At 42.0% G+C, this 27,514-nt stretch overlaps 4 protein-coding genes across 4 annotated transcripts in view; 2 read left to right on the top strand and 2 right to left on the bottom strand.

Annotated features, from left to right (window-relative positions):
• LOC105919280 (FH2 domain-containing protein 1) overlaps nt 1-27,514 on the bottom strand; it is a 258,923-nt gene that overhangs the window by 120,223 nt on the left and 111,186 nt on the right. The gene's annotated exons all lie outside the window — the stretch shown is intronic.
• LOC118565776 (tripartite motif-containing protein 16-like) lies at nt 1,643-3,413 on the bottom strand. The gene has a single exon (XM_036146770.1). It carries the CDS (start codon nt 3,400-3,402, stop codon nt 1,729-1,731), a length of 1,674 nt encoding a protein of 557 aa, XP_036002663.1. The 5' UTR covers nt 3,403-3,413; the 3' UTR covers nt 1,643-1,728.
• Nucleotides 7,678-8,801, top strand: LOC118565815 (tripartite motif-containing protein 16-like). The gene is made up of 2 exons (XM_036146835.1): nt 7,678-7,730; nt 8,117-8,801. Exons 1-2 carry the CDS (start codon nt 7,678-7,680, stop codon nt 8,799-8,801), a joined length of 738 nt encoding a protein of 245 aa, XP_036002728.1.
• Nucleotides 20,742-22,205, top strand: LOC118565814 (tripartite motif-containing protein 16-like). The gene has a single exon (XM_036146834.1). It carries the CDS (start codon nt 20,742-20,744, stop codon nt 22,203-22,205), a length of 1,464 nt encoding a protein of 487 aa, XP_036002727.1.

Raw genomic sequence — 27,514 nt, 5'->3', positions numbered from 1 at the left:
TTGCATTGTATTACATTGAAATGACTGTCGTCATTTCAGCTTTTAACTTTTTGCTCTCTCTCTTTTTCTTCATAGTAGGTACACCTGGTCTGGCGTTCTGTTAACTGTGACATCATCCAGAGAAGACGGCTCACCCGCTACTTCCATCTAATGTAGAACAGATTACTGGATCAATGTGTGCTTCTGTGCTTTTTTGTTTCTCTTGTTGTGTCTCTGCTCTGTCTTCTGTAACCCCAGTCGGTCGAGGCAGATGACCGTTCATACTGAGCCCGGTTCTGCCGGAGGTTTTTCCTTCCCGTTAATGGGTGGTTTTTCTTCCCACTGTCGCTTCATGCTTGCTCAGTATGAGGGATTGCAGCAAAGCCATGTACAATGCAGATGACTCTTCCTGTGGCTCTACGCTTCCCCAGGAGTGAATGCTGCTTGTCGGGACTTTGATGCAATCAACTGGTTTCCTTATATAGGACATTTTTGATCAATCTGTATAATCTGACGCAATCTGTATAATATGATTGAACTTGACTTTGTAAAGTGCCTTGAGATGACATGTTTCATGATTTGGCGCTATATAAATAAAATTGAATTGAATTGAATTGAATTGAATTAAATGTTCGCTAGCAGAATGCTATTAGCTCCCAGATAACATACCAAACAACTATGGTTTGTTTAAACATAAGGTTTGTTTGAATTCTCTCCACCATCATTTGATATTGCTATGAGCATTATTACCTCATTAATCTGGAACATTAATGTGTATTTAAAGGTGTTTTGTATAACTTTAAGATAAACCCATTTAGCGACCGATCGCTACACCGACCCCTAGCGTCCCGGAAGAATAAAAGCATTATTAAACCAAGCGTCCTAAGTTACTGAACAACCAGTTTATTTAGTCTTTTTGTTTCTTTTGTGTGTACATCGTTCCTTAGCTTATTTTTATCTTTATTTTGCGTAGTAGCTTTAGTTAAGTTTCACTAGCCTAGCAGAAAGGATTTGTTTATTGAAATATTGTGTTCTTTCAGATAAACAGCATTCTATAGTGATGTTCTCTGCATGTTAATTTTATTGCTGTTAATAAATTCTTGAACTTGAAGAGAAGTTGTCACTCCTTATTCTATATGTGTGCAGAGTTCTGTCCTAATATCAGCAATTGGGCTAATTTTCACCAGACAATACCTAACAGACCAAGAGTTATTTATTAAACATTAAATAACTTTAAACATTTTGTAATAGCTCTTCACAGTTAAAAGGTGCTTTTGAGAAAAACTTAGAAAGAGATTGGAACTCAGAGGATTTTACCAACAAATGTTGTAAACTATACAAATTTAAAGGTAAAATTTGTGTCTAACTATTTGATCAAAACAGAACAAAAACACTTTTCTGCTCTTTTTCATTCATTTCTACAATCAGCTTCATCCATAATCTAATCTTTGTCCAATAAAATAATTACTGATGTCCTGATTGATGATCATGATTCTTACAGTTTCCATCAGCTCATCTTTACACAGATTTGATCAACATTTGGTCTGACAAAGCAATACATGTAAATATAATTAGTTAAGGTGAATAAAAACCCTCCTGAGCAGCGATACCATCCTTGGCTGAACAGAAACAGTTGGGGTCATTACCCAAACAAACCCCAACATCAACAAAACAACACAAAAGATTACAAAGTAAACTAAAGAAACTAAAATGCACATTTTAACCGACTCAACATCAGATAAATTCTGGCTATTTCAGTTTAACAAACTCAGCAGAGTCTCCATTATAAAGTCCAACTCCAGCATATAGAGGCTGAGTGAATGTGGTCTGGACTCTGTGGAGGAGAGTCATGGTTTCAGAGACGCTGTAGAAAGACAGAATACCTGCTCTGTGATCCAGGTACACTCCTATTCTGGAGGAAACTGGACCTGATACTGGAGTTTGAATGTCATTTTGATACAATGTAAAACGGTCTCTGTAACAGAATAATGACCAAGATTTGTCATTAGCTCCAAATAAACACGCATCTGACCCTCCTGCTCTGCTGATGTTCTTGTATGAAACCGCTAGATCAACTCTTCCTCCTCCTCTCCACTCCACCTCCCAGTAACAACGTCCAGACAGACTCTCCCTACTCAGGACCTGAAGCCAGTCAGTGAATCTGTCTGGATGATCAGGACAGGCCTTTTCTTCTTTCATTAATGTTACTTTTCTGCCCCCCTCAGATATTAACAAATATTTGTGTGCTGTGTTTGGATCCAGGGTGATTTCTTGCGAATATTTTAGGATTTCAGCTCTGGTCTCAGGTTCTGGTTGTGGCAGTAAAACATCCACTTCGGTGACTTTCAGAGAGATGTTTGTCCATGTCTCTCTCAGGATGTCCTGTAGTTTCTCCCTGAGCTCTGACACAGCTGCTGTCACATCCTCAAAGTATCTCAGAGGACGAATATTGATGCTGGATGAGTGTGTAGACTCACTGAGTGCTGACGGTGAGGGGTAGTTGAGGAGAAACTGGCTGTGATCCTCTGTGTCTGAGAGCTGCTCCAGCTCAGCGTCTTTCCTCTTCAGCTCAGTGATCTCCTGCTCCAGCTTCTCCTGAAGCTCTTTGACTCGACTCACTTCAGTTTCCTGCTGGGATCTGATCTGCTGCTTCACATCAGAGCTTCTTTTCTGGATGAGACAGATCAGCTCAGTGAAGATCTTCTCACTGTCCTCCACTGCTGTATCAGCAGAGACATTGATGGCCTCCACCTCCTGTTGAAGCAGCTTCACATCTTTCTCTTGGTCCTGGATTCTCTGCTGGATTTGTTGTCGACTCACCTGGAGCTCCTTCTGCTTCTCAGTCCTTTCTGCTGCAGCTGGGACTGTTTCATGGCCTTTATGTTCATCCATAGTGCAGAGATAACAGATACACTGCTGATCAGTATGACAGAAGATCTTCATCACCTCATCATGATGAGTGCAGATGTTCTGCTGGAGTTTAGCAGAAGCTTTCACAATTTTATGTTTTTTGAAAGTAAAGGATTCATAGTGAGGTTGCAGGTGGTTTTCACAAAAAGAGGCCAAACAGATTAAACAGGATTTAACAGCTTTCATCTTCCTTCCAGTGCAGACATCACAGGCCACATCTTCAGATCCAGCATAGCAAAGGTCAGCTGGAGCAGCTTGGAGTCCAGTCTTCTTCAGATCCTCCACTAAAGCAGCTAACATGACGTTTTTCTCCAGGACAGGCCTCGGTAAAAATTCCTTTCTACACTGAGGGCATTTGTAGATTCTCTTCTGATCCTCTCCATCCCAGTGGTCTGTAATACAGTTCATACAGTAGCTGTGTCCACAGGGAATAGTCACCGGATCCTTCAGTAGGTCCAAACAAATGGAGCAGGAGAATTTCTCTTGGTCCAGCAGTACTCCTCCCTGAGCCATTCTCACTAACAGAGATGTGAGTTGTATTGACTCACAGCAGGAACTGCCTTGATATTCACAACATGTCACTGCCGTGAAAGTGGTTACACCCATCACCGGATCTAAATGGGGTGGGAACCAGGACATGTACTGTGCTTCAAATTTCTTTACCAGTCCAGACAGGTATACAGTCAAAGTACCTTAAACCACAACAACAGAAACCGTTGGTTATATCTGACTCACCTGTCTGCTTCTTCGTTATTACTGACACCCTCTAACTCCCTAATTTATAGTACTGAACAAACAGGTTAACAGAAAATAAGCGTAGTGTTTTACAGGAAAATTAAAATTAAAACACTTCAAGAAACAAAATAATATTTAGTATTATGATTATTAAATTATTTGAACTCCTCTTATTTGTCTTTGTTGTTTGTAAATAGTTTGATACAACTGATTTATTTTCTTCTTTGTTATTTGAGTATTAATGGGTCACCCCCCTCTAAATGTTAAGTTTATTTCCTTCAAGCCAAGGCCGAGGGACACAGACAAAGCTACATCTCGCATCTCCCTCTCTCTACCCCGTATCTGCCCTGCTCTTACTTCTGCTTCTATCAATCTTTTTAGGAGCTTCTTTTTACATATATGTTCAAATTGTAGATTATGGATCTGGTTAGCTGGACTCTCAACACCATTGATCAAATTTTTTCAAAGAGAAGAATGGGCTGGAAGAGGCTCCAATCAGCTGGCAGAAGGCCTTTCCAGAATCTGTCAGTGAACTGAGGACCCCTGTCGAAGACAATATCACTGGGGAACCCATGTGACCAAACTACATGCTCTTGAAGAAGTTCTGCTGTCCGTTTGGCAGAAGGAAGGCCCGGTGGCGCAACCAGATGCACTGCCTTGAAGAACCAGTCCACAAACGTCAAGATGTTGTCAAGACCATCCATTGATGGAAGACCAATGATGAAGTTGAGTTTGATGTGGGACCACGGTCGTCTAGGAACAGGAAGAGGCTGAAGGTCCCCTACAGAAGGTTGGGAGGAGGACTTGGCTTGGGCAGAAACATCACAGGCTGAAACAAATGTGTTGATTCATGGAGGGCCACCAGAAGTATTGTTGAGGAGATAAAGTGTCCTTTCTGGACCAGGATGGCCCAAGGGAGGAGAGGGCCCAGACCAAGGCCTCCTTACGACACTGAAAAGGATTATAGGCGTGATTGGCTGGGGTTTCTGGAGGAGCTGGTTCTGCAGATAGGATGGAGTCATCCAAAGGCCAGCGAAGATGGCTTGGGTTGGTTTGCTGGTTTGGTGAGAGAAGTCAAAGAAGAAGCCACAGAGCTGAAGCTGTGAATAAAGCGTCTATAAAAGTTGACCTGAGAGAGTGAGTCGAGTGTGGTAGAAAGCAGAGAGAGCAGGATTCAATTCTTTATGGTTATCTTGTTCAGCCCCTATCGTCAATTTAGGTACAGAGCCCCCCTCCCCATCCTTCTTTGTGTCAAAGAAAAACCCTGCAACATTTAGGGAGGTGGAGGGTCGGATAAAAACCTGCTGAAGAGCCTCTCTGTATTCTTCCTTGGCCTTATAGGGTAGTTCACGCGTGACGTCAGTGCATCCGGGTCCGGCGTGTAGGCAAAAAACAGTACTGTTCTCGTCTACTACATGACAAAACAGGTGATTTAGAGCGTACTTTTAGTTAGTTTATTTTTGGACTCTAAACAATGCCTGTGTGCTCCCGGTTGCACACAGAGGCATTCCAAATCGTTGGATGTACGTTTCTGTCGTTTACCGAAGGAGGAAGGACGAAGAAAGAAATGGATATTTCAATGAAAAGAGCGCAGGCAGACCCTCCCAATGGACTGGGGGAGACATCATACTACGACAGAATTTGCAGTCTACACTTCATCTCCGGTAAATACAACTTCATTACGCTCTAGTCATTGTTCTACTTAAATAGCGGCGGAGGGGAGGTGGCGATCGCTACACGGGCCGCAGAAGCGGCTGCTGCTCCAGACAGCTGCTCCATTACGGCTCCGTTCACGGGCGCTAGTACTTCTGTGTTTACGCTGCAATGTTGCCAACACCCCCACCCATTTTAACAAGACAAAAACACCTAAATAATCCGTAGTGAACAATGTTTTTTTTAACCTACCGGGCGGGTCTTCCTCTCTGCTGAGACGCGGTCTGTGTTTGACGCCGCTTTGTGCTGTTGCACAAACGTGTCTCAACATCCATCCATCCATCCATTTTCTGACTGCTTAATCCCTCATGGCGTCGCGGGCGTTGCTGGAGCCTTGGAACTCTTGGCCAGCATTTTACAGACTCGCTCCGTCCCTTCAGGCTTTTGCTGTGTGGATCTGGCAATTTGATACCATCCACCATCAACTTACTCTTAAAACGATCTTGTGATACGTTATCTAAAGAAGAAAAATACGTGGATAACTCGTCAGTTTCTCTGTTTGCGTCCGCCATTGTGTTTGTCTTTTGCCTACCAGTCCGGCGCGCATGCGCGAAAATCCCGGATGAAAACAATAGCAGTGAACTACCCTATATACTTCTCAGAGGACCGAACAAAGAGACAACCCCAGGGCATGACAGTTCCAGAGAGGAGCTCAATAGCCATGTCGTAGGGGCAGTTTCGGGGGAAGGGTAGAGTCCTGCTTCTTACTTCAGAAAGATCCCGGTAAACCTGAGAAATTTTCTCCAAGTCAATGGCCACTGAAGCCTGAGGTTTAGTGTGACATTCTCTATTGCTGAGAACAAGACAGTGATGGGAACAGTTGGGACCCCAATTGAGGACCTACCAAGAAGACCAGGAAACATGAGATTCGGGCCTGCAGAACCAAGGGTAGCCCAGAATCAGGGGGGAGGATACAGCCAAAACAACAAGAAATTGGATCTCCTCCTAATGATCCGCTATAGACATTTGTAATGGTTGGGTGCGATGCCGGATAGGGTGGGGCTGAAGTGGATCAACAGACATCACAAGAATAAAATGGTGCACTCATGCCGTCATCATGGGTTCCCATACTACTGGGAACCCATGATGACGGCATGCGTGATGCTGATGACGCATGCCGTCATCTCTCTCACTCCTTCATGAGTCTTTTTGTTTTGCCTGTGTTCCTCAGTACATACATTTCTCTATAACCATTTAAATGGAAAGATTTTTTGCCTATTGTTAGGTGCTGCGCAGTACATTACACATGGCTAAATCTGAACTGTTTTGTCTAGCTCTAAACATGCACAAAATAACTTATCACACTACTCTGCTTACTCAGAGAAATGTTCAAATGTTGACCGGAAGTCAATTCTGGTTTGCCTTGACCCCGATAGGAAAGCCTTACAGTTTCACCAATTTGTGTCAGGGCAACTGTGAGAGTGTCACAACTTTTAACTCAGCTCTGAAGGCAAATTTGGGTCCTCACCCGTCCCTTAGATTCTGTTCTGCTACAATATGCTGATGTTCCGCATTTTTCAAAGAAAATTCGTCTAACAGTTTAACAAATCTTTATTTATGTGGGGTATATGTAGGTTTTTTGTTTTAAACGGACAGCATGTTCAAGTAGGAGATCCACACTTTGAGTCTTCATAAATTATGCCCTGTCTCATCTCCTTTATCTTACACCCTACCTGTGGGGTGTCAATGTACAATGCTGTTTTTTTTCCATATACATTTTTTTTGAGTTTTGAGTATGTCAGAAATGAAGAAGCACCAGAAAAATAAATCAGATCCAACTGATGGTTTCTGTTCCTTTCTAGTTCCTGGTACTTCGACGTTCTACCTGTCTGAACTCGTAAAGAAACATGCAGTTAAATATATTTCCTTGTTCCCTCCCCATTTAAATTTGTCCATGGGTGTAGCCACTGACGCTGACTGCATTGACGTGCTGTGTACCTAAGAGTTAACACCAGTTTCTGTTTTCAGTAAACTGAACTCAGACGTCCCTGTTACTGGGAGGTGAAATGGCTGAGAAAGGAGTTAAGCTGGACCAAGAAAATTTGCAAGCAGCTCTATCTGATCACTTCTATGCTGGACCTGAAGATGTGGCCTGTGACGTCTGCAAGGGGAGGAAGAAGAAAGCTGTCAAGTCCTGTTTGTTCTGCCCTGCTTCCTACTGCAGGGATCACCTCCAGCCTCACTATGATGCTCCACCATTAAAGAGGCACAAACTGGTGGATCCATGCAAGAACCTCCATGAGAACATCTGCTCTCGTCATGATGAGGTGATGAAGATCTTCTGTCGTACTGATCAGCAGTGTATCTGTTATCTCTGCACTATGGATGAACATAAAGGCCATGACACAGTCCCAGCTGCAGCAGAAAGGGCTGAGAAGCAGAAGGAGCTCCAGGTGAGACGACAACAAATCCAGCAGAGAATCCAGGACCAAGAGAAAGATGTGAAGCTGCTTCAACAGGAGGTGGAGGCCATCAATGTCTCTGCTGATAAAGCAGTGGAGGACAGTGAGAAGATCTCTACTGAGATGATGCGTCTGATCCAGAAAAGAAGCTCTGATGTGAAGCAGCTGATCAGATCCCAGCAGGAAACTGAAGTGAAACGAGTCAAAGAGCTTCAGGAGAAGCTGGAGCAGGAGATCACTGAGCTGAAGAGGAAAGACGCTGAGCTGGAGCAGCTCTCAGACACAGAGGATCACAACCAGTTTCTCCTCAACTACCCCTCACTGTCAGCACTCAGTGAGTCTACACACTCATCCAGCATCAATATTTGTCCTCTAAGATGCCTTGAGGATGTGACAGCAACAACACTCAAAGAGAAACTGCAGGGCCTCTTGACAGACAGATGGACAAACATCTTACTGACCGTCACCAAAGTAGATGTTTCACTGTCTAAACCAGAACCAAAGACCAGAGCTGAGTTTTTAAAATGTTCCCAAGAAATCACTCTGGATCCAAATACAGCAAACAATTATCTGTTATTATCTGTAGGGAAAAGAAAAGTGACGGTAATTAAACAACAACAGTCTTATCCTGATCATCCAGACAGATTCACTTACTGGCCTCAGGTTCTGAGTAGAGAGAGTCTGACTGAACGTTGTTACTGGGAGGTGGAGAAGAGAGGAGGAAGAATTAATGTAGCAGTTTCATATAAGAACATCAGCAGAGCAGGACAATCAGATGAATGTTTATTTGGATGCACTGACAAATCTTGGTCTATAAGCTGTGAAACAAATGGCTATACGTTTTGTCACAAGGACATTAAAACTTCACTATCAGGTCCAGTTTCCTCCAGAATAGGAGTGTACATGGATCACAGGGCAGGTATTCTGTCTTTCTACAGCGTCTCTGAAACCATGACTCTCCTCCACAGAGTCCAGACCACATTCACTCAGCCTCTATATGCTGGAGTCAGGCTTAGACCTCTCTTTGAAGGTTCTTCTGCTGAGTTTGTTAACCTGAAATAGTCTGAAGTGATCAGAGGTCCATGTGGTTAAAGATTACAATTATTATTATCATTGTTGCTGAGACTCATTGTTGTCATTTCTTTACTGCTTAGAGATCAGCTCTGTTTATGGAGCTACTTTGTCATCTTATGTTTTTGTTGTTGTTGATTAACTAGCTAGACCCAGAGTGGCAGTCTGGCATTTGAACCCAAAAGCTTGCAGCCTGTCCAGGATGCAAGTGCCTTGATCTCTAACCACTACACCACCACTCCAATTTGTTGTATTAGAATTATTATCTATATAATAATTTTAATTATGTATATGAAGCTGTTATGATGATTCCTTGGATGCAGGTCCTCCGTGGATTCGACTCCTTTACTGAATCTTTTTGTAAATAAATCTTCTTCACTTAACTGGGGTCCGTTCTTCGTACGTTGCTTAAAACATCCAAGATCAAATGAGACATCCAAGATGATTTCATCCGGCTAATCGTGATCCGGCTAATTGGATTCTTCGAACACACCTGTTGTTTACGATTAGTATGGCTGGATTGAGTTATCTGAGATAACTGTGCATTAATGCGTTGGTTTAAAAGGGGAAATGTATCAATAGTAGAAACAATGATCAGCAGCGCTGCTATTGGCTGTTCGGCATGGCCAAAGAACGCCCACAGTTTTTCTCTCAAGCAGAACAGGAGCTTTTAATGGAAGGTTATGCCGAATTTTGAGTCATTAATTAAAACGACAGGGAACACCTCAAAGTCTGCTAAAACCAGAAGAGAGGGCTGGCAAAAAGCAGCAGACAAATTAAATGCATAAATACTGTCCATGGTAGATGTTTCTATCACTTTCTACAGTATGTATTTTTGCATTTAATAATTCAATATTTACTTTGTTCCTTTATGTCAGAGCCTCCACGGCAGTGTTGTAGTACTCGAGTCCGAGATTCGAACTCGAGTCCGAGTCATTAGCTAAATTTAAAGACTCGTGACTTGACTTGGACTTGAGCACTGGTGACTTGAACTTGGACTTGGACTCCTACATTCAGATCATTCTGACTCGGAAATTGAGAAAAAGACTCGACTTTTTTTTATATCATTAGGCTATAATTTTAATATGTCATTAGAATATTATTTGGTGTATGATTTTAATATCTAAATGGCGTACCGCGCACGTGACATCACCATCTCATGAGCAACGCCCCTTGCCGCTAAGGTAGGACAAACAGTGTGAGAGCGCACGTAGCAACCAGCCATTACACGTGCAACAGATACAACGATACGACCGACTTTTCCGCTGTTAAACTATCATAAGAGGATGTCCAGGCGCCCATTTTACTGGTAGAACTGTGGAACAACATACAACGTTCAGCTCAAACGATGGATTGAGTGTCGAGGGCTTAGAAAGACTGGAAAACAGGCCGAGTTGATAGAAAGGTAAGTCGATGTTTTTTTCCTGCTCGGCGTTCATGGCGTCATCGGCCGTTTTTTTCTGTTTGTAATCACCGTCCAGGAATCGATATAAATTCTCCGGCCCGCCAAACAATTTAGTCCGGTCAGGTGGCCAAATGCATTATCATTATCCAACGGCTGTATCTCCTCGCTTCATCGACCGATCTGCACCAGATTTTTTGTGAGTCATGGGGGAACGCTGCCGAACGCGTTTGTGGGAATCGCCCGGTGGACGGGCGAGGAAAATGCATGACAGCATCTGCGGTGGCAGCCGGCCGGCGTAGCGCGAACCCCGCCGGCCGGCCAGCACCGCGGCGATGGTCAATAGGCCGGAGCGCGGTTGGCTGCGAGGGCCGATCGACGCCGCTTGCGGCTTTAACATCCTTCATATGCGGCCTATCAGCGTACCTCGAGTCGTTGTTGCACGTTCCATAATCACAATGTTTAAAAACAATGGTTAGGAGACGTCTTAGACTTGGAAAAAGCAGTCGTTTTACCAAGTAAAACCAAGGGTAACTACAGCGAAAGAGTGCCCTTCCTGTACCACGTGATATGACGTCACGTTCTAAAAATAGCTCGCTCGCGGAACGCCATTATTAGTGCAATGGAATGTTACTGCTTCATGTCATACATCACACATCACGGCATGTTCCTACAACGAACTTGGATCAATAGTGACTCGACTTGGACTTGACTAGGATGAGTAGTGGACTTGACTCGGACTCGACTCTGATTTTTTTTTTTATTCAATTCAATCCAATTTTATTTATATAGCGCCAAATCATGAAACATGTCATCTCAAGGCACTTTACAAAATCAAGTTCAATCATATTATACAGATTGGGTCAGATTATACAGATTGGTCAAACATTTCCTATATAAGGGAACCAGTTGATTGCATCAAAGTCCCGACAAGCAGCATTCACTCCTGGGGAACCGTAGAGCCACAGGAAGAGTCGTCTGCATTGTACATGGCTTTGCTGCAATCCCTCATACTGAGCAAGCGTGAAGCGACAGTGGGAAGAAAAACTCCCCATTAACGGGAAGGAAAACCTCCGGCAGAACCGGGCTCAGTATGAACGGTCATCCGCCTTGACCGACTGGGGTTATAGAAGACAGAGCAGAGACACAACAAGAGAGACAAAAAAGCACAGAAGCACACATTGATCTAGTAATCTGTTCTACATTAGATGGTAGTAGCGGGTGAGCCGTCTTCTCTGGATGATGTCACAGTTAACAGAACGCCAGACCAGGTGTACATACTATGAAGAAAAAGAGAGAGAGCAAAAAGTTAAAAGCTGAAATGACGATAGTCATTTCAATAGAATACAATGCAAAACTGGAGAACAGTAGACTGAAGAACAGTAGAAATCAGTAGAGTGAGAAAATTAGACCCTGATGTCCTCCAGTAGCCTAGGCCTATTACAGCACAACTATAGAGGTAGCTCAGAGTATGAGCCACTCTAACTATAAGCTTTGTCAAAAAGGAAAGTTTTAAGCCTAGTCTTAAAAGTAGACGGGGTGTCTGCCTCACGGACCAAAACTGGGAGTCGGTTCCACAGGAGAGGAGCCTGATAGCTAAAGGATCTGCCTCCCATTCTACTTTTAGAGACTCTAGGAACCACCAGCAGACCTGCAGTCTGAGAGCGAAGTGCTCTGTTAGGAATATACGGGGTAATCAGAGCTCTGATATATGATGGAGCTTGATTATTAAGGGCTTTATACGTTAGAAAGAGAATTTTAAATGATTTAACAGGAAGCCAATGAAGGAAAGCTAAAATTGGAGAAATATGATCCCTCTTGTTGATTTTCATCAGAACTCTTGCCGCAGCATTTTGGATCAGCTGAAGACTTCGAACTGCTCAAGCATCCCTAAATCTTAGCTTGGCACCCCTAAAAAATTACTGATTCAGAGTATTCCTGCGTGTCGGTTCGGCTCTGCCAGACATGCGTACATGCACAGGTTTTCCCTTGAGCGCCACGGTGTCATTTCAACGCTGCTGTGTGCAGCTTCACTGCCTGCTTTTTCTTTCCTGTCCCTTTAAATCTGCAGCACACGTGACTGTGATGTGTGCTGCTTAACTCCACTCTCATTGGTTGTGCTGCCTTAAATTCCGGGTTCCCTCTTCCTGATTGGCTGTTTTCTATTGCGTGTGTGTGCGTGCGTGCTTGGAGCGCGAGATTTAAGTTTTGATTCATACTGGGATACAGCTGTTACCACAATTAATACTAGACTACGAAACTAGTCCCAGTTAAGAAACTAAATATTATCTGCACTAAAATAGGTGAAAGCTGCTCAACACAGTTCTGAACGGAAGCAGGGGAGAGTTTTGATTTGTTGAACTTGAGAAATGTAAGTAACCAACGTTAGCATCTCAAAATAGCATTTAATTCATTTCAATACATTTTATCAACACAAATCTAATCTGTTTTATAAAACTAAATATTCTGTGCCAGGCAGGAGTTCTGAAGACTGCTGGAAAGATGGAAAAGCAAAGACTGAAGGCTATTAAAAATTCAGATTCTTAGCCACAGCCATCTGAAAAAGAAAAGGTGAAGGTTTCCTTTTTACCAATATTTCATTGTTATTATTGTCATGATTTGTCTTAGGATGAACCCAGACACAGCACGCACACACAGAGCAAGTTCTTTAAAGTGAGTTTATTGAACATTGTGGATGATGAAAGGAACCATAGTCTTTTACAGTGGCGGCTGGTGCTAAAAAAACTGAGGGGGGCGCACACAAACAAACAAATGAAAAACAAACAAAGCAAATCTTAAAAAATAGCACTATTTGAACATGAATTTTGCCCTTCTTTCCTTCTGCCCAGCAAATTTCTCAATTATATTCTTAATTGTTAAAGTCAGTCATCTCTGTGACTAGTCTTTTCTCCATTGACAACATGGCCAATGCATTCAGCCTGTCCTGAGTCATTGAGTTTCTCAGAAAAGTCTTGATTCTTTTCAGAGTTGAAAAGCACCTTTCAGCTTTCTGCTGTGGTCATGGGTGTGGTGATGAGGATCTTCAAGAGCGTGACAGTTTCTGAAAAGACTTCTTCTAGATTGTTTTCCTGATTTTAATAACATTTGCTGCCATTTTTTAAGGCTGTGTTATGAAATGTGTTACAGCATTTTTGTGGGACAAGATTATACAAAATTCAGTAACCAAATGTTTTATTCCCCATTACCCATAAACTTCAGTACAACTTAAATAATAAAATATCTTGCTGACAAACATTATATTATCAACATACCTACACAGCATAGACACAACTAAAGGTATTTCTAACTACAAAGCACATCTTCCTAATATATTAAATAACATTACAATAAACCAGTGTAACAGTGATTTTCCACAACAACTCACCTCTGCAGCAATCCTTTCATGGTCTTCTACACTGAGTGTCCGACGCTTCTTCACTGGCTGACTACTAGCTACACTGCTTTGTCCAACCATGGAGTGGAGAGATCACTTGCCTGCTGCTGAATTTGTAAATTAAGACGATCCGGTCCAAGCTCCTTTATCCTGTTTTTTTCTTCATCTGAACGCTTTGTAAAAGCATTTTTTTGTAAAGACAAAACAGAAGTTTCTCTCATTTTGAAACTACTCCACTTTGCAAGCATAACCGTGAATCAACCTAACGAACTGCAGCTGAGCTGAGTCGAATCGGGGATTGTCCAATCACACAATGTTTTTAAAAAAATTAGCCAGTACTGACACTCTACCAGTAATGACGCAACAGAATAGGTGTGTCCGGGACGCAGAGCAGTGCGCCCCTATGCGAAAGCCTAGATAACCAATTAAAAGTCAGCCTCAGATCACGTGCTTGCCCAAGTTGACGCGGCTACATTCACTCCCATTAGACCGGCGCCCTGCACATAGGAAGTGTGCACAATGTGAGCAATTAAATAGAATTATGTATTTACTATTTTAATAAATTCTAACATGTCTATTGGACACACAGTATGAATAAATACATTTCTAAGTACTTTGCAGTTCAGAAATCATTTATTATCTAAACGATTTAAAGGGGGCGGCGCCCGAGCGCCCCCTACTGGCCAGCCGCCACTGGTCTTTTAACTGACGGAGATGTAGGGTGCAGAAGCTTGCCGGCAGGAGGAGTGCTGAGAGACTGACCGGGAGGAACTCTGGAGACGAAGACTAGAGACCAGAACGGAACATCAGAGCCGAGGACTTGAGACCAGAACATCATATCCGAGGACTTGAGACCAGAACATCAGAGCCGAGGACTTGAGACCAGAACATCAGAGCTGAGGGCTTGATACCAGGATGGAACATCAGCGCAGAGAACTTGAGACCAGAACATCAGAGCCGAGGACTTGAGACCAGGACGGAACATCAGGAATGGAGAACAGCAGTTGAGAACTTGTGAGCAGGACGGAACAGTGTCTTGGGTGAGGCTGGGCTGAAAAAAAGCTGAAGTAAAGTCTTCTGGCTGACTGGAACAAAAACAAAGCTGAAGTAAAGTCTTCTGGCTGACTGGAACAAAACAAAGCTGAAGTAAAGTCTTCTGGCTGACTGGAACAAAAACAACTGAGCTGACACAAGGTTCTGGCAGAAACTGAGCAGGAGTGAACACTACGGACCGGCAATGAGAACAGAATGAAGTGAGTATATATGGAGGAGGTAACAGGTGGAGACGGATCAGTGATGATTGCAGCCTGACAGGTGAAAGCAATCAGGCTGTGCAGGGAAGAGAGAGAGAAAAGGAGGCTCAGCATGCAGCCCACAAGCTGCATCCTGACAATTATTGCTTTCATTTTTTGTCGACCCTTTAAGGCAGTTCAGGTATAAATAGCAGATGTAATTTATTTTACATGATATACAGTATAAGAACGCAAGATGCCACCTAAACTATTTTTTGTTTAGACTTTTGCTTAGTTATAATAGCATGATTAGGATTCCACAAAATGATAGTGCTATTTATTTGACTATGTCTACTTCTAGAATTAGGATAAAGACAAATAAAACAGAGGAACACTATTTACATTGGTTTTATTGTACATAGATTTCCACACTGTCCATTAGTTAATTAGTACAAACCAGGTGAGTGGCTAGACATTCTCATCATCAGGGGCTTAGCCCACAACATATTTCATCATTGTCATGATTTGTCTTTGGATGAACCCGGACACAGCACACACACACAGAGCAAGTTCTTAAAGTGAGTTTATTGAACAGGTTGGAAGGTGAATGGCAAGAGGAACCAGAGTCTTTATGGACGGAGATGAAGGGTGCAGAAGCTGGCTGACAGGAGGAGTGCGGGGAGACTGACCAGGGAGGAACACCGGAGCTAAAGACTTGAGACCAGGGTGGAGCACTTGAGACCAGAATATCAGAACCGGGAGCTTGAGACCGTGGAACAGCTGCTGGAACTTGAGAACGTGGAATCAACTCGTTGGAACTTGAGAACGTGGAGCAGCTGGGGAAACTTGAGAACGTGGAACAGAACGTGGAACAGCTGCGGGAACTTGAGACCGTGGAACAGAACTTGAGACCGTGGAACTGCTGCTGAACGTGAGACCGTGGAAGTGAACTTGAGACCGAGGGACTGCTGGAGAACGTGAGACCGTGGAACTGAACTTGTTGGAACTTGAGAACGTGGAGCAGTTGCAGGAACTTGAGAACGGAGTTGAGAACTTGAGTGGAACAGAGCTGAGCAGAGTCTTAGGAAATGACTTGAACAAAAATCAAGTTGAAGAATCGCTTCTGATTGACTGTAACAAAAAAACTGAGCTGACACTGGATACTGGCAGGAACTGAGCAGGAGTGAACACTACGGACCGACGAGCAAGAACAGACTGAGGTGAGTATAAATAAGGGTGGAACCAGGTGAGAGCAGTTGAAGGTAAATTGCAGCCTGACAGGTGGAATTAATTATTCAGAGCAGGGAAGGGAGAGAGGCAGCGAGGCTCAGACTGCAGCCTACAAGCTGCATCCTGACAATCATTACGAGGGTAATTTGGTGCATCTAAAAAGTAAGAAATTATTTAATCTGTTGATGTGGTCGCAAAATGTATTTAATATAGGCAGCCCACTGCTCCCCAAGGGTGATGGGTTAAAAGCAGAGAACAAATTTCATTGTAATGTATGTTTCAGTGACAATAAAGATGATATTACTAATATTTGGCAGGCTTATGTCTTATATATCTGCATATCTAATGGCATATATATATATATATATATATATATATATATATATATATATATATATATATATATATATATATATATATATATATATATATATATATATATAGGCTTAGATATGCAGTCTCATATAAGACAAATGATTCTCTGAAGAAATACGCTGTTCTATCAGATATATGATAGATTTATGCTGATGACTTAATAATGTGCTGCAACTCTTCATCATTATCACAGGCACTACAGTATTTACAGTCTGCTTTTAATGTAGTTCAAACACGGTTACAAACTTTGAAGTTGGTTTTGAATGTGGATAAGACTAAGGCAATGGTTTTCTCCCACTCTGCTAAACTACCAGAAATCCCTCTATTCCTTACCACTGCAGTATGTGCACAAATTGAGTTTGTTAGTAATTATAAATATCTTGGTTTTATTCTAGATAATGAACTTTCTTTTAAAAATCATATAGCAAATCTATTACGAACATTGAAAATGAAGATTGGGTTTTATTATCGAAATGGACCGTGTTTCTCACTCAAAGCTAGAAGTAAATTGGTTGCAGCAACATTCCTGCCACTTCTGGATTATGGAGATGTTTTATATATGAATGCTTCAACCAAATGTCTGAAATCTTTGAATACTGTTTATCATTGTGCTTTAAGGTTTATAACTGGGAGTAGACGTTTGACACATCATTGTGATTTGTATGCAAAAGCTGATTGGCGTCCTTTAAGTGTTCGGAGAAACAATCATTTGATGATCCTGATCTATAAATCTCTACTTGGACTAACACCAACTTACTTAAGCTCTCTTTTGCATAGATCTAGTAGTTCACATGCTTTACGCTCAAATGACTTTATCCTTCTACATGTTCCTCGTGTTCGAACTGATAAAGGAAAGAAAGCATTCAGTGTGTTGGCTCCTATAGCGTGGAATCAGCTCCAGTCTGAGCTCAAGATGTCGGAAACTATTTCATTGGACTTATTTCGAGCGGTTCTTAAAGATAGACAACAAGCTTGTATGAAACAGTGTCACTGCTTTTAAATTGTTTTTATTGTTTTATATTTGTGCATATGTATTAATTGGTTTTATTTTTGTAACCAGGTTGTAGTGTTTTTGCAGATTTCTGCCCAGGTCCCCCTTGAAAATGAGATCCAGATCTCAACGGGGTTTACCTGGTTAAATAAAGGAAATAAAAAAAAATAAAATAAAAATAAAAAATAAAAAAAATATGCAAAATGGGAAAACCCCAGGACCAGGTGGATTTGGAATTTAATTTTACAAGAAATTTGCAAATCAAATACCTCCAATTCTATATAGGATGTTCTTACACTCGGTAGAATCTGAAAGTCTTCCCCCAACCCTGTTTGATGCTAATATTTTGCTATTGCTGAAGCCGGACAGAGATAAAACGGAGCCTTCATCTTACCATCCAATTTTCACGCTCAACCTATATTTTAAAAATATTAGCTAAAATTTTACAATAGGTTGAATATATGTGTAGAATCCAATATTCACACTGATCAGACAGGCTTCATTGGAAATTGATTCCCTTTCTTTAACGTTAGGCGTGTGATGGACATTATGTACTGTCCCTTTGACAAAACCTCTAAGAAGGCCATTCTGTGTCTAGATGAAGAAAAGGCTTTTGACCAGGTGGAATGGCAGTATCTTTTTAGGGTTATGGAGAGGTTTAGTGTGGGCCCATCTTTTATCTCTTGGGTGCACATGTTTTATTCACAGCCTAATGCCTCATTTATCAACTCAGATAGGTCACCCGTTTGCTTTAAAGAGGGGGACACAGCAGGGATGTCCCCTAACGCCACTTTGGTCATTGAGCCCCGGGCAATTTAGGCCGTGGGCCAGAATCTGTAGGACGCTTCCTTAAGAAGTTTCGTATGAACTGTCAGGGGGCAACTTTCTTCCACCAGGATAAGTTGCTACACATAGCAGTGATCTCAAAACACCAATGTTCCCACGTTTTCGCTTGCACATTAATAAGTTATAGCCGATAAAAAATCTAAACTGTGGCGCTCCGGTCCAAGAGGTCACGTGATTCGATTTTTGCTGCTCAGCCAATCAGATCGCTGTATTGTCAGCTGTGCGCGTTCATCAGTTCATCATGGCTGCGCTCGTAAGATGTTTGTATGCATTTGTTTCCAGATGAAGAAAGCCCAATAATAGCATTTTCTGGCGCCAGCTGGCAGAGATCTTGATGGCAAGAAAAAAATAAATAGCCCAGACCATCTGTCCATCCATCCATCCATCCATCCATTTTCTAACACGCTTATCCCCGCTGGGTTTGCGAGGTGCTGGTGCCGAGCTCCAGCTGTCAATGGGTGAGACGCGTTGTATAAACTCGTTGTGCCAAACGAGTTATCCCCTTCGGAATTTGTAGAATTTTGTATTGTATTTTTGAAATCAATAAAAGTTTTAACCTCCAGCTTTGTGAAGTCTAAATATTTTAAACATCACATTCTAGTAAAATGAAATTTATTTTTTTTAAACTCCTAATACGTTGTTATATTTTTAAAAGAGACATATCTCGTTTTCTTAATACGGTTAATATCTCGATAAGGTTCTTGGTTGAATTAAAATCTTATTAAATCTGATAATTTTGGCTGTGCCTTTATTCAGTGTTCATTTGATCACACGTGAAATCCGCTTTATATAATCTATTCATGCGGGTTTAGCTACCAAAAAAGAAAAAAAGAGAACCAGCAGACAGCTGTGATGGACTTAGGAAGGTGGATTTTGGTTTCAGCAGACAGACATTCGACAATCTAATAACATAAAGCTAATATTTTCGTGACACATCTGGAAATGACCGTTTTCTTTCTCATAACGTATTATACTGGATGGATGGATGAACGATAATGTAACGACACCATTGCTATATTTCGTTAAGAAAAGTAAAACATCCTCATTTCCACGCCTAATAGGTTGGAAATGAGGCGGAGTTGACTAGATTCATTCTTCCAGCTGAATGCGCTCTTGGCGCAGGGAATACAAATTCTGGCGGGGATAAGTCGTTTGGCACAACGACACCTGTGCTATCCTAGCGCAGCAGGTCTTGGTGATATCACAGTAAATTGGGCAAAAGTCTGGACTATTTCTGCCCTGCGATGGACTGGTGACCTGTCCAGTTTATACAACGCCTCTCGCCCATTGACAGCTGGAGATAGGGACCGGCACCTCGCGAACGCAGGGATAAGCGTGTTAGAAAATGAATGGATGGATGGATGGATGAATGGATGGATGGATGGATGAATGGATGGATGGTCTGGGCTATTTATTTTTTTCTTGCCATCAAGATCTCTGCCAGGTGGCGCCACAAAATGCTATTATTGGGCTTTCTTCGTCTGGAAACAGACACAACAGAAACAACCATCTTACGGGCGCAGCCATGATGACGTGGTAAACTCGCTCAGCTGACAATACAGCGATCGGATTGGCTGAGCAGCAAAAATCGAATCACGTGACTTATTGGACTGGAGCGCCACAGTTTAGATTTTTTATCGGCTATAACTTCTTAATGTGCAAGTGAAAACGTGGGAACATTGGTGTTTTGAGATCACTGCTATGTGTAGCAACTTATCCCGGTGCAAGAAAGTTGCCCCCTGACAGTTCATACGAAAAGTCACCGTACAGATTCTGGCCCACGGCCTATGATTGTCGCAGGTGTGGAGAAGGAGCTGGAGGGAAAACTCAGTAGAGAGAGAGAGTGCTAGTGGCAACAGGGGCTGAGATAGGGCAACAAAGGAACCAGAAAAACAATCTAAATGTAGCTGAGTAAAACAAGATACCAGGAATCAAACTTTATGTTCCTACATTTTAATCATGTAAAGCACTTTGCGTTGTCTTTGTTCTGAAATGTGCTACACAAATAAATTTGCCGTGCTTTGCCTTGCCTTGCCTTAGCTAATGACCTAGGCCCATTGTTTCTGGAAACTAGACCTATTAAGATAACCTTTGAGTATGTAAAATACCTGGGTATCAAAATTTCAAAAAAGCCAGAGAAACTTTTTAGTTTTAATTTCACAGAAAAACTTAAATTCAAGGAGAACATTGCCAGTTCTGAGTGTCTCAGTGGTGAAGAAGCAGCAGAAAGGTGAGTCAGGTACAACTGATGGTTTCCATTTTCTTCTGGTGTCAGATATTTTGACTGTCTGACCAGTCTGGAATTTTTATGAAACACACAGTCCACAATATTTCCTTGTTCCCTATCCATTTGCATCTGGCAGTGGGTGTCACCACTGACACTGACTACAATGACATGCTGTGTACCTAACACCAGTTTTGAAAAAATTGAACTCAGACGTCCCTGTTACTGAGAGGTGAAATGGCTGAGAAGGGAGTTAAGCTGCACCAAGAGAAATTCCAAGCTTCTCCAGATGATCTCTGCTATGCTGGACCTGAAGATGTGGCCTGTGATGTCTGCACTGGGAGGAAGAGGAAAGCTGTCAAGTCCTGTTTGTTCTGCCCTGCTTCCTACTGCAGGGATCATCTCCAGCCTCACTATGATGCTCCACCATTAAAGAAACACAAGCTGGTGGATCCATGCAAGAACCTCCAGGAGAACATCTGCTCTCGTCATGATGAGGTGATGAAGATCTTCTGTCGTACTGATCAGCAGTGTATCTGTTATCTCTGCACTATGGATGAACATAAAGACCATGAAACAGTCCCAGCTGCAGCAGAAAGGACTGAGAAGCAGAAGGAGCTCCAGGTGAGACAACAACAAATCCAGCAGAGGATCCAGGACCAAGAGAAAGATGTGAAGCTGCTTCAACAGGAGGTGGAGGCCATCAATGTCTCTGCTGATAAAGCAGTGGAGGACAGTGAGAAGATCTTCTCTGAGATGATCGGTCTCATCCAGAAAAGAAGCTCTGATGTGAAGCAGCAGATCAGATCCCAGCAGGAAACTGAAGTGAGTCGAGTCAAAGAGCTTCAGGGGAAGCTGGAGCAGGAGATCCCTGAGCTGAAGAGGAAAGACGCTGAGCTGGAGCAGCTCTCAGACACAGAGGATCACAACCAGTTTCTCCTCAACTACCCCTCACTGTCAGCTCTCAGTGAGTCTACACACTCACCCAGCATCAATATTCGTCCTCTGAGATACTTTGAGGATGTGACAGCAGCTGTGTCAGAGCTCAGAGAGAAACTAGAGGACATCCTGAGAGAGACGGGGAAAAATATGTCACTGATTGTGACTGAAGTTGACGTTTTACTATCAGGACCAGAAACAAAGACCAGAGCTGAGTTTTTAAAATATTCACAAGAAATCACTCTGGATCCAAACACAGCATACAATAATCTGTTATTATCTGCAGGGAACAGAAAAGTAACATTACTGAAACAACAACAGTCTTATCCTGATCATCCAGACAGATTCTCCCATTGGCCTCAGGTTCTGAGTAGAGAGGGTCTGACTGGACGTTGTTACTGGGAGGTGGAGAGGAGAGGAGGAAGAATTAATATAGCACTTTCATATAAGAACATCAGGAGAGCAGGACGGTCAAATGAATGTTTATTTGGATTGACCGACAAATCTTGGTCTTTACGCCTTGAAACAAACAGTTACACATTTTGTCACAACAACATTCAAACTCCAGTATCAGGTCCAGTTTCCTCCAGAATAGGAGTGTACCTGGATCACAGAGCAGGTATTCTGTCTTTCTACAGCGTCTCTGAAACCATGACTCTCCTCCACAGAGTCCAGACCACATTCACTCAGCCTCTACATGCCGGGATCAGGCTCAGGTCCTTCTTTGATGGATCCTCTGCTGAGTTTGTAAAACTGAAGTAGTTGGAATTCTTCTGAGGTTCAATTGGTAAAAAATGTGTAGTTTAATTTCAGTTTCTTTAGTCTCCACTGTTGTTGCTGAGAGCTCATTGTTGTCATTTCTTCACTGCTCAGAGATCAGCTGCCTTTATGGAGCTACTTATGTTTTGTTTTGTTGCTTAACTAACTATATTTACATCATCACAGTTGGCAAAGTTGATAATAATATTTTTTATTGTCTTTATTTGTCATTGCAAAATGCTTTCCAATAAAAGTGTCCTCTTCATTAGGGGACTGCCATGCAAATGCATGGGCAGAGCTATTACTATGCACCAAATAAGGGTTTCTTTCTTTTTATTTATTTTTCTTCCGTCCGTTTCTTCCGTTAATACAGCCCGAACCGTAGGGTATACCCCCACAAAGTATATATCAAAACGCGCGTCTCGATGCCGTGAAGTGTGCTATTTGTACTTCACCCCATTTCCAGTTACCATGGCGACGAAGTTAGCCATTGTAACTGGTGAAATAATTATTTTGATATCTCTTATACTTTTTCAGCTACAGCAATTTGTTCGGGACCATTTTTAAAGCATTTTTGTATTTCCATAAAAATCCCTTCTATATCATAATTTTTTGCGCCTTTATTAAAATATTTCCAGCAAAAACCCATAGCTTGTCATGTTCCCCTATCCGTTACGAAATAAACGCAGAAAAAAAATTACGTCTCTAGCATTTACCGTTCCCGAGAAACGAAGTGCTGCACACCGCCATCTCTCACCCAATGCTCTTCAATGGCCATGTATACAGTTATACTCCGCCAAATGCAAGCCTGTATATGGCTGGGGTTTGGTCCATTGGCTAACTTGTGGGACTGGTACTCCAGAGGTTGTAGGATCAAAACCTGGTCTGGCAGGTTAAATATATTAAATTTTCACCCCCATAGTATACATGTTAAAAAGTGCCTCTTCATCCAGTCAGGTGCTCTTTTTGTATAAGCTGCCATTTTCAGTTACCATGGCGACGTAATAAACAAGAACCATGCAAAATCATATTATCTCCCTTTTTGAGGCACTTCCCAGTACAGGATTTAGACCAAACTAACAGAGTACCATCACCCGGTGATACTGAACACAACCATGTTAGCGGCTAATGGTTAGCATGTTACTAACAGGAAGTAGCTCTAGGAAGGTCATACAAACTTTTGCTTGACTGAGTCCGTACTTCCGTTAGAGAGAAAGTTCCACAACAAATCTGGCCCATGTCGGATAAAGCATGTCTATTTTATGAGGTGTCAAACATTAATTTTTCACCCCTTTTTGCCTTTGCTACATGCTGCAGAAATGTTACAAAGACACTAAAATCACACATTCTACTCAGTCCCCCACATGATAAAGATAATGATGAATAAAACAGGGCTGCAGCTGTCAGTGAGTCTCCATGACAACGCTGCTACCAAGAGGCTCCTAGGAGGTCAGGGACATGCTCCATTGACTTAACATGGCACCTTTCAACGGCCGCTGTGGGGGCTGTGAAGACCCTAGGAACCTGAAATTTGCGGTGTTACTTCCTGTTAGTATGGTACGCACCACAAGGCAGGCGCCTTGCTAAATTTCTTCAGAAATGTTCTAGTTGAACCTGTCCTTTTGGGAACAGCGGGTTCTCTACAACACAAGTGCCTTGATCTCCAACCACCAAGCCACCACTCCCACTCATAATTATTCTATATTGATTTGAATTATATCTATGAAGCTTTTATGTTTACTTGGATGCACATATATGTAGAAAAATATTCTGATAAGTGACTGATGTTATTCTGCTTGTTAAAAAACCCAGTAAGCTTTTGAAATTACCCATAATCAATTTGTGATCAGGCATAACCTTTAAAAGTTGAGCTGAAGAATTTTGGATGTAAGATATTGTTGTTGGACATCTGCAGCTCCAGTCTGTCATATTGATATTGTTGTGCATATTATGGAAATGTTTCCACTGAAAATGTAAATAATTGTGGTTCAAAGGAAAATCCATTTTCAGCCTTATCATGTTAAAGCCATACTAAGGAATTTTTGAGTGGGGCTTCCCCTACAGGACCTTTCAAAAATAGCACTGTCATTAAAACTCACTCCCGTGTGCGTCCCCCACCCCCACCCCACAGCTACAGCACACTGTCACTCTCAGAGAGAGAGATGTGTGTATGCGGAGGGATAGAGACCGGTTCCCCTGAGCCCATTAAAAGGTAGTGTGGGTTAGTCTATTTTGAGCTTTTGTTTATTTAGGAGAGGGAGGGGGACAAGGAGGACGTGAGAGAAAGAGATAGATGTGAGTCACCGGCTTGCTGTCGGTAGAGGAGCTGGAGTTGGTCTATTTATAGCTCTTGAATTAGTTAATTAGTTTGCTGGCCAAATATGAAACTTCACGGTGAAAAACAAGCCCAAATAAACCACAACCTGTGTCTCACAAAATTTACAATAGACTCAAAGGGACAAGCCAGATGTCGCTTATAATAAGCAAACTTGTTTACACTGACATTGATGCCAATGGCCTTACATTGGGCTGCCGTAAAGCTCTTCGTCTTGGTGCCAGAATGACAACAGGGCCACAAGACTGCTTCCAGGTCGGCGCACAGAAAGTTGCAAGTGTAATTTTTCGCTCAGAGACACTAGGGGGAGATGGTAGACCCATAAACACTTAGATTACCATCATAGGGACTTAGAAGAGGATATATTAAGGTAAAAATGTTACTGTGGGAGAAAGACAACAGAAAAAAGTAGAGATGCTACTTTTTCAGCCAGCACGGGATTTATTCCAAGATTTACAGTCACATCTTCATTCATCAAAATCTGAACATGAGCCTAACAATCACAGTCCCTTTTATAGGGTGAGAGTTACATAAATGCGAACGTGATACCTTACTGTCCACATGGATCTCTTAACCCAAAACAGATGTTTCTTATCATCCCCGGACAGAATGCTTAAATGAGTATTGTACTGTGTATAACAGAGAATAGGTAAGCATTAATCACCCTTGACATTGTTAGGAGGATGTTCAGTGTTGAGAAAATAGGGTTCAAACTTGGCAATAACAAAAGTTTAGAGCCTTACTAGTCCTAAAACTTTTCTATCTCCTTGATCAGATCTACACAGACACAGTTGTGCAAAACTGCAAGTGGTCTCCCCAGCCTCATACACTTTAACCAGATGTAAATACAACTTCATAAGATTCAGTTTTCCATCAGATTGGATGCTAATTTAGATTTGGTTAGTCTCAGCTTTAACTCACACCCTACCTGAGGAGTGTCTATGTACAATACTACACTCATTTTCAGATAAAATTTTTAGTACTGCAAACTATGCAGTTTTGAGTGTGCCAGTTGTGAGGAACCAGCAGAAAGGTAAGTCAGATACAACCAATGGTTTTGGTTGTACCCTTTGGCTTCAGGTACTTTGACTATATACCTTGCAAACAAACATGCATTCATATTTCCTTGTTCCCTCTCCATTTACATGTGGTGAGTGGTGCAGCCACTGAAATTAACTGCATTTACACATCACGCTAGCCCGGTTCCTCGCCTTCTAGTGACAATCTGCGGTACTACTGCTCTCTAGAATTGAAGGAGGGACTCAAGCAAATCAAAATGGTGGCGCCCGTAACATTCAGGAAGTTATGCTTGGTTATAATTGCTTTTTGCGGAAAGTCAGGCTTTTGGGATGTGGATAAGACAAACGAATGTCTAATCAGGATTTACAGACGCAGGAAACAACGACAAATGTTGAGGTTCATCACACTGCTAAGCAGAATCATCACTGGAAACCGTGTGTCACGGTAAGGAGGCTAGTATTTTTATGAACGTCTGAAACTGCAAAATTAGTCAGCTGACTGTAAGGTGATGACGCGGTCTGCTCATGCGCTCTTTGTTATCTGAGAAACGAGCCACTGAAAAACCGGGCCGAGCCCACTCGTGGAACTGGTCTAGATTTAGCGTCGTCCGGTTGTGTCTGGCTCAGTTCAGTTCAGTTTGCGATCCATTTACACTCAAAAGTTATCCCATTTACCGAGCTCGGACTGGTCTCGGCACGGTTAAAAAAGGGTAGTGTAAACGTGGTATATGGGTTCAACTTATCTAAATGTGTAGAGTTAAACCTTTGAAGCTACAGTATCGCAGTACATTTATCTGTTGGCCTTTCTACTCTAGAAACATGTCCAGCTCATGTCACAATAAGCCTCTGTTTTCCAGTGAGAAGATCTACTGGCTGTTCAGCCAGAGAAATCAGAATCAGAAATATTTTAATAATCCTAGAGGGAAATTACAGTTCCAGTACAACCGTCCGAACGATTGACTGAGGCCTTGCTGCCGAGGATACACATGCAATAATTATTTATCTGTATTTGCATTTTGTAAATGAGTAAAGAAAGGAGCCTGATGTCTGCACCTGTGGATATGATCAGTTAAACCTATCTGTACTGTATGGGGGAGTATATCCAGGTTTCTGCATTTAAATGGATGCCATGTATGGAGGAGAGGGTGTAGAGGCTCACAGAAAATACATTACAAAAGACAACTCAGGCAAAAACGTCAGATTATGTCCAGCTGACAGAAGCAATATTTATAAATAGCACAACGAAGAATTATACACTACAGAAGCATCGTCTTACATCGAGATTTCTCAAAGATTGGAATACAAAAAGGCACACATACAGGATTCTAAATAATTGTGTATTGGAAACATTTTGATCAAGCATAGACCACTATCAATATAGTATCAATCCATTTGCTTTATTAGTTATTTATCCAACAATATACAGATATCTTTAACAAGGTTATCTCCAATGGTAAGAGTGGCGTAAATATTAACACAGAACATTAATTGTTAGTTAGCTTTACAATGACATCCGTTCTTATTCTCCCACACATGTTGATTATTAAGTATTAAGTATTCACACAAGAGTATCGACGGCAAATCCCCCCAGCTTAAAGAAACCAATGAGAAAACATAAATCTACAGTTGCTGATTGAAATTGAAAGCTCAAAAAAATTGCTCTTTCACTTGTTTTCTGTCATGATTTGTAGGTGTTTGTTTATGGGTTTGATTTAGATTCATGTTTTTCTTTTTATTTATGTTATTTATGTCTTGCCATATAGGTTATTAGTTTTGCTGTTTGGGTTTTGCCGTAGTATTTGCTCCATGTCTTAGATTTGTTAGGTGTTTTCCCAAGTTACTAACCTGACGCCGCCAGATAGATTTGCTCCGCATATCCATCTGGAAACCTTCCGTTGAAGTAATTTTGGGAAGGGGCCAAAATACTGGTTAGCTTATTGGCCTATGTTGGTGATAGA

Source organism: Fundulus heteroclitus, chromosome 14, assembly GCF_011125445.2.
Source record: "Fundulus heteroclitus isolate FHET01 chromosome 14, MU-UCD_Fhet_4.1, whole genome shotgun sequence".
Classification (NCBI taxonomy): Eukaryota; Metazoa; Chordata; class Actinopteri; order Cyprinodontiformes; family Fundulidae; genus Fundulus; species Fundulus heteroclitus.
This window is presented reverse-complemented; position numbering and strand designations above follow the sequence as displayed.

Excerpts from the sequence above, each read along its gene's own strand:
- LOC118565776 (XM_036146770.1), bottom strand. The coding sequence starts at position 3,402 with ATGGCTCAGGGAGGAGTACTGCTGGACCAAGAGAAATTCTCCTGCTCC.
- LOC118565815 (XM_036146835.1), top strand. The coding sequence starts at position 7,678 with ATGACACAGTCCCAGCTGCAGCAGAAAGGGCTGAGAAGCAGAAGGAGC. Across the intron at positions 7,731-8,116 it reads AGAAGCAGAAGGAGCTCCAG|ATGCCTTGAGGATGTGACAG; the intron begins GTGAGACGACAA and ends TTGTCCTCTAAG.
- LOC118565814 (XM_036146834.1), top strand. The coding sequence starts at position 20,742 with ATGGCTGAGAAGGGAGTTAAGCTGCACCAAGAGAAATTCCAAGCTTCT.